The 7796-nt window shown below is 46.1% G+C and overlaps 1 protein-coding gene across 1 annotated transcript; it reads right to left on the reverse strand.

Annotated features, from left to right (window-relative positions):
* Positions 1-1212: 1212 nt before the first annotated feature.
* On the reverse strand, positions 1213-5627 carry LOC148595318 (uncharacterized). Its single transcript, XM_088521387.1, has 3 exons — positions 4998-5627; positions 3751-3915; positions 1213-1293 (listed from the first exon to the last, which is right to left on the reverse strand). Exons 1-3 carry the CDS (start codon positions 5625-5627, stop codon positions 1213-1215), a joined length of 876 nt encoding a protein of 291 aa, XP_088377513.1.
* Between the last annotated feature and the right edge of the window lie 2169 nt (positions 5628-7796).

Here is a 7796-nt window from a genome sequence, read left to right on the forward strand (position 1 = left end):
ATAGTAGATTTTACACAGGATATTGCTATGCTTAGGATAATTATCATCACAATGAACATCACCACATATTCTATCAAACTTTGGATCCAACGAGTGACACCAAAGCCAAACCAACTAAACACCTTTGCCAGCCAGGTAGTGTTCATTGATTCCCGGAGTTCATGGGTGTCTTTCGCCACCTGTCGTATCTTCTCTAATTGGATATCAAGGTCCTGTGTAACATTAGGGATATAAATGCAGCAGTCGGTACTGGAGAGGTTTAGGTAGCCACAAAGTCCATTTTGGCGTAACAGCATCAAGTCCAGTGCCATCCGGTTCTGAAGAGTCATTTTTGATGTGGCTTGTAGTTGTTGATTGAGCAACTGTATACTAGTATCGGTGGCATTAGCTAATTTTTCTACTTGATAGGCTAGCTTACTTAACCATAATCGCGTTTGCACAGTAGCACGACCAAATCCAAAAAAAATCCTTCCATTCCCCAGGCTATGCGGGTGGCTGCTCCTGGGTCCTGCCACGCTTCTACATGTCCTGACAGTTCTATTTTTGCCCGTTTTGCTTGAGCCATCCAGTGGGGCCGGAGGGGAGTTCTCCTCCACATGGGGCACAATGTTGGAAGGCCCAAGGTACACTGGAGTTCAGGTAATCCAGCCCATAAGGTGGTATACATATTGCCATCACTGCAGGCCCAGATCAAACCAGCTGGAGCGTCACCAGAAGCTATACGGCAATCATTACGAGGCACAAAGTCTTCACTTACTGATTTATATTTTATGCTGTGATTATGGCACAGACAGCCTATTTTTAGGGAAATGTAAACTGGCCAATAGTGTCTGACCCAATCGTGTTGTTCCCAATTGGAGCAATTTATCACATTTTGGCAATACCACAATGCTGGCTGGTTTGATACTGAGCCAAAAGAAAATCCTGGGCCAAATGGTACTACAGATTTGGGTAGAGGCAAGCAAGCGGTAATACTAGATTCATTGAGAGCAGTTGCAAACCCCTTTATTAAAGTTTAGGGCTAAGTTATCCGTCAGGGGCGGATAAGGTTTGTGCGTTGTCACTATGAGTATCTCCTTGATTCCAGTGCACTAAACATACCAAGCCAAAGCATATCTTCCCAACGCAAGTTGGAAATATCATATTTGCTAATCCTAACTACAGCTCTATAACCCTATTACAAATATCTGATTAACAACACTATGCATGAAACTAACAATCCTGATGGATACTCAAGATAGGAGAGTCCTTGGTTCCAGGTACAATTGTCCAGCATTCCGGGTTTTTCACATCCTGGAAAACAAAAGGAAGAATGCTCGGTCTCTGCCTTGACCGGCACAAATTGGATTGTTATTGATTTTGCAAGCATAAACAAGCAATTATATTTGGTCAGAAGTCGGGAATGATCCACCGACTGCTTATGCGGTGTGTCTTCCCACTAGCATCAGTGGCTTCCCAGGCACATAGTCCTCGAGGTTTAGCCAAAATTAAAGGAACAACCCCAATAGAGGGCAATTTTGCCATCACGGGCTGTCCCACCTGCATTTGAATAGGTGTATGCTTTTGTGACTCTGAGGGCTCTGATAAGGTGGGAGCAGGTGGTCCTGTGGGACAGAAAGCTTGTATTTTGGGGCTTCCATAAGTTCCCCATCTGTTATTTACTGTGTAGACTGCTTGGGATAGCTGCAGATCCCAGTTAGGCTGTGACACTTTTGCATGTTTCTTAATCATGCCATTGACTCTTTCCACTATACCATTAGCTTGGGGATAATAGGGAGTGTGAAACACCCATTTTATTCCTTCTTGTTTTGCCCAATCTTGCACTACAGTAGCAGTGAAGTGACTACCATTATCACTTTGTAGACACTCTGGTGCTGGGAGGCTACTAAACCAGTCCTGCAGGATTTTCACAGTATTCTCACCAGTGGCTGCACTTACTGCCGTGGCCATGGTTAGTCTGGATACTACTTCCACGCCTACCAGGATGTATTTTCGACCACGAGCAGGTCGTAATGGTCCTACATAATCAATTTGCCAGGTGCTCCATAAGACTTTGTTTCTTTGAATGTGCTGAGGGGGAGCTTGATTAGGATGATTCATTTTCAGTCGGAGTTGGCATTGAGGGCAAGCTGATATTATTTCACTAACTAATGCTACTGACACAGGCCATCCCCGTGCCACACATTCGTGATATAGGTCATTTTTCCCCGAATGTCCCCTTTTTACATGCAACCATTCGATTAGCCTTTGCCACTCATCTCCTTCAGCAGCTACTATTTGCACTTGCGCTAACCTATCGACTTCCTCATTCCACTTTGTTGCTGGTACACTAGTTTTTGCATGTGCCTTTACCCATCCTATTTCTAAAGGTCGGTGTCTGCTTACTTCCAAAAGTCTCTGCCAGTCACTTGTCCTCCACACCGGTACACGATTTACCTCCCAATTATTTGCTTCCCATTGACATATCCATTCTGTTGCTCCCTTAAATGTGGCATAGGAATCGGTATAAATTACCTCAGCTCCATTTTCCACAGCCAATAGCAGGGCTCGGAGTTCCCCGACTTGGGCGCTACCGTCACCCTCCTCAGTTACTGACTGTCCTGAGCTTATTTCCAGGGCTGCTGCCTTATAATTCCACCCCGTGCTTGTTCTTCGGGCAGAGGCATCAGTAAACCACACTCCATCCTTTTTAGAGGATACAGTGAATTCTGGAGCTACCTTAATAGGTGAAGGCTTATAAGGAAGACATAATGTTGTAATGTCTGAGCTTACTGGCTGTTGTAATTTGGAGGTCTTAGTTGGTCCTTCTTTTAGTGCTAACAAGTGGCTTATTCCTTCTAGATAAGCATACCATTTGCGGATCGTTCCCTTCTGTGCGACACCTTCAGGAGGGGGGGCGCCTTTAAGGATAGGGCTTAACAATGGAAAAGGCCCCTGAACGATGATATCCTGTGAGGTTCGTAGTTTTTCTGCCTCTTTCACTGCACGAACTAAGGAGAGAAGTCCCTTTTCCCACTCAGAATAACGCTGCTCAGTCTCTTTAAAGGAGGTAGACGAGAAAAGCAGGGGTCGTGAAGGACCTGAAGCTCCTTTTTGAAAGATGCCGCAATAGGAGGCATGTTCAGAGAAACCCCATTCAGCCCGAAAAGGGTCCACTGGATTTAGGGGGCCTAACCTTTGATTGATAACTAATTCATCCTTTAGGGTTTTAATAGCTTCTGCATGGATCGGAGCCCAATCCCACGGTTTGTTCTTTCTCAGCAAATCATAGAGAGGACGGGCAATTACAGAGAACCCAGGAACATGTTTCCTCCAATATCCTAGTGTTCCCATTAGTTGTTGTAGTTCCTTCTTGTTTTGGGGTATGCGTCCCTTTTCAATCTCTGTTAATGTATCGTTGGGCACAGCTACAGCTCCTGATACCCACAAAGCCCCCAGGAATTTAACTTCTTGTGCTGGACCTTGACATTTGGATGGTGGTACCTCCATGTCATGGTCTGTTAATAGTTGCCAAATAGTTTGAGCAGTTTCTCGTACACATTCTTTGTTGTTTCCACCTATTAGTATATCATCTATATATTGATAAATGCATATTTCAGGGGGTTTCTTTACTGTGGCTAGAAGCTTTGCGAGCGCATTATGTGCAATAGTGGGTGAGTGTTTATATCCCTGTGGCAATCGATTAAAGGTGTATTGTACACCATCCCATGTAAATGCAAACTGTGGCTTGTCTTTATCATCTAAGGGTACCATAAAGAACATATCTTTGATATCTAGGGCGGCCATCCAGGTGTGTGCAGCTGATCGTATAGCCGTGACAATCTCAGCTATGCTAGGGACTGCCGCTGTTAGTGGGCCGGTGTTATGATTAAGTTTTCGGTAATCAATTGTCATTCTCCACCTGCCATCCGGCTTCTTGACAGGCCACACCGGGGAGTTATACGGAGAATGTGTTCGGCCAATTATGCCTCGCTTTTCTAAGTCCACAATTACTTCAGTTATTCCCTTCTTTGCAGCTGCAGGCAAAGGGTACTGGGGAACATTGGTCACATGAGATGGGGGCAGGGCATGTGTTACTTCCAGCACTCCTACCGTTATGCTTTCCTGCTCCTTTCCTCCAAAATTCCAAACACTACCATTAGGCAGATACCATCGCTTTCCTCTAAGCACATCATATCCTAGAATGTTCCCAGGGTGTGAACTTAGTACCACATCCACAGCTGTCATCCTCTTTTCCCCAGGCAACCATAATTGTGTCCTAGCAAGTGGGCATTTTTCTTTAGCACCTGTTACTCCACTAATTACAATATATTTTTGAGAGGGTTTAATTCCTAATGATTCTGCTTGCAACTTGTTCAGAACACTAATTTGTGCTCCAGTATCAATCAAAAATTCTAGACTAAGTTTTTTTGGACCAACAGGAATTGATATATAGGGTTCTTTGTTTTTGGACCATTGAAAAATATGTATCATGCGGGTTGGGCGGCCCGAATCCCAATCCGCATTGCTTAGTTTTTTGATCTCCTAAACTCTTCACTTAGAGGAGCAAAGGGATTGTTTGTTCTGTCAGAGGCGGGGGCAGAGGGGGAGTTCTTGTCTTGTCTGCTTGGAGGAGGAGATTCAGTTGCTCTGCGTTCCAGGATTTCAACCAATTTTCTGATGCAGCTAGTGGATTGCCCCTGCAGCATAGCGCGGGGCACTCCTAAAGCTAATGCTTGTCGCCATAAATCGTTACGCAGAGGGCTGTTAATTTGATTTACTGATGCCGGCAGACCCTGAAAGGGTTCCAGTTCATGTTTTGGGTATGGTCGACCCTCCAATTTTCTCGTGTGAAATACCTTCCTACCTCTCCCTGATTGTTCTGATAGAGGCTCAAGGTCTGACCATGCCATCTCTCGTCCATAACTCACCATGTCATGTAACAGCTCTGCCCAAGTAGGAACGTGTGCTGGGGGGGCGTGAAGGTTCTGATCATTATGCTGTTGGGCCCGAATGACCCTTTCCTTTAAATTTTGCATATATATCTTTGCTGTGTCAGGCAGACCCTTAATAAGGGGCCTTAGGTGGACTGGGTCTACCGGAGCCATTAACGGAACATCAAAGCGTCCTCGGTCATACATTGCCTGAATACAAGCAGCTTTCTGCATCGCCTCTGATAAGTCAGACAGTCCCCTAACTTTGATTATTAGTGGCTCGCCTCTTTCTCTGGGGTCTATTCCCCCTGCCCAGTAAGCAACTCGAGCAGTAATAGATTGATTATCATCTGGGAACCCCTCATCTAGAAACACTCCTGGTCCCCAGAAGCCTAAAGATTCTTCTCTGTCTAACAATATTCTGTCGCCACCTGAAAGGGAAACTCTCCACAAGTATTCAGTTTCGGTTTCCCCAGGCTTTCTTGAAAATTTAGTCTGCAGTTCTCCTAATTCTGAACCTGAATAAGGAGTAGTCCGAACTGTGGTGCGGGGATTCCGACCTCGGGGACCTTCAGATGTTTCGGTCTTTATCAGCGGCCGAACAGCCACTAATTCTGAGGATTCTTCTTGTATCTCTTTATCTGGCTCTCCCCATATGTCCCCATCCCAGTCCTCAGGCTCAGTGTTAGTAATTAACTTTCTGATTTGCCGCATATTAGGGGGTCGGGGTGCCTGCATCAGCATTGTTTCAATTCGCTGCTCCAGTAACTGGGTACGTCTCTTTTCCTTCTCTAATTCATACTGCAAATGTTGAATTTCTGAATTCTTACCTTGATAATCTAATTTCAATTTCTCAAATATTTTATAGTCCTTCTGCGCCTGAATTAAGCAACCGCCCAGAATAGCACAAATAACACCCTTGCCTTTGCCGTCCTTAAACTTAGCATGGCATTCCTCCATTCTTTGCAAAACCTTTTCAGGATCTGACCAATTATCTCTGGCCCAATCTTCCCCACCTTCTGAGGGACCACATTTCTGTCTCCGTAGGAATTCCTTTATCGACATCCTGCCGACTACGCCAATTTTGTGTTGAAAATGTTGCAGTTGAAAGCCGTAGTGGTAGTGGTGGTGGTGGGGGGGAAGGAGATACCAAAAAAAAAAAAAAAAGTATCGGATTCACAAACAGTCTGTGGACTGTAGGTCCGATCACCTTCCTAGGAGCGAATCGAGTTCCCAAATAGTGTGATCCACTATAAGCTCGACCCTGGCAGTATCGGATTCACGAACAGTCGTGGACCGTAGGTCCGATCGCCTTCCTAGGAGCGAATCGAGTTCCCAAATAGTGTGATCCACTATAAGCTCGACCCTGGCAGTATCGGATTCACGAACAGTCCGTGGACCGTAGGTCCGATCGCCTTCCTAGGAGCGAATCGAGTTCCCAAATAGTGTGATCCACTATAAGCTCGACCCTGGCAGTATCGGATTCACGAACAGTCCGTGGACCGTAGGTCCGATCGCCTTCCTAGGAGCGAATCGAGTTCCCAAATAGTGTGATCAACTATAAGCTCGACTCTGGCAGTATCGGATTCACGAACAGTCTGTCAACTGTAGGTCCGATCGCCTCCCCCCAAACAAGTAGTCGAGTTCACAAACAGTATGATTTATTCAAATGCAACATTTACAAAGCAGGTTTCGGATGTCAGTACAGGAAATTCTCTACTAGAGCGTGGGGTTTTTAGCTAGCTCTGATGTACAAATGTGCAATCATCACTCACCCCAGAAGATGGGAGAGGGCTCTCAGTCTCGAGTCTCCTCAGGCAGCGTCCCAGCGCGAGGGGAGGGAAGGGGGATCAGCCTGTCGACTGACCCAGGAGTTACGATGGTTTCTTCCCTCTCACTTCTTAGTCTCTTCAGGCAGCGTCCCAGCGCGAGGGGAGGGAAGGGGGATCAGCCTGTCGACTGACCCAGGAGTTACGATGGTTTCTTCCCCCCCGCTTCTTAGTCTCCTCAGGCAGCGTCCCGACCTGAGGGGAGGGAAGGGGGCTCAGCCTGTTGACTGACCCAAGAGTTACGATGGTTTCTTCCCCTCAGACTTTTCATCCTTAGTTCACCTTTTATACTTTTCTTTACATTCAGGTGGAGCTTGAGTGACTAGAGTCATACTTAATATTGTTATTGATTGGTGAAAAAGTTTCTCGCTTTCATTTAAAGGTACAGTCCACCGAAAATCTAGAGCGCATGCTCAGTGAGGGGTGGTCGTACCTCGGAGGCGGGTAACTTTTGGGATGGAGGTACGGTTTTCACATTATAATGAGCAAAGTTCAAGCAAAGTTCATCATTTGCCACCTTTGCTGGCTCAGCACCGGACTTGTTATCGTATATCTCTCATTAGACAGCCACTGTGCGGCTTATCAGCAGCCCAGCACAGGGAGTGCAACAGAGTTTGGCCGCGGAGCCTTCACCCCGCTCCATCCTCCGTTACTCCCTTTTGCAGCTGCGAGGAGGGCAGATTGCGTTGCCCAGGGAACCGTGGAGGAGCCGAGTCCGTGCATACCAACCATCCTGGAAGTGGCAACTGTGTAGCACCCCAAGCAGGCCTCTGTAATGCCAGAGCTGTATTAGGCCCTAGTTTTCCTCTCAGTTCCTGCTTTCAAACAATTCTTCCACAAACACTCCTTCCACACTACTGTACAACATGGAGTTGTTGGAGTAGTTTTTATCTGTGAAACTGCTATTAATCTTCTTTTAGAAAAAGAATCACACAGAAATACGGCAGAGTGTAAATAACATTAAGAGGGGACTTACTGAGGGGACATTAGGGACCTTACCAAGTGCTATAGGGCAAGAAGTTTAATGTTGGGGTGCTACACTATGGAAAACAGG

The sequence above is a fragment of the Tinamus guttatus genome, unplaced genomic scaffold (genome assembly GCF_059628265.1).
Source record: "Tinamus guttatus ecotype Peru unplaced genomic scaffold, ASM5962826v1 Tinamus_guttatus_pri_ptg000120l, whole genome shotgun sequence".
Taxonomy (NCBI): domain Eukaryota; kingdom Metazoa; phylum Chordata; class Aves; order Tinamiformes; family Tinamidae; genus Tinamus; species Tinamus guttatus.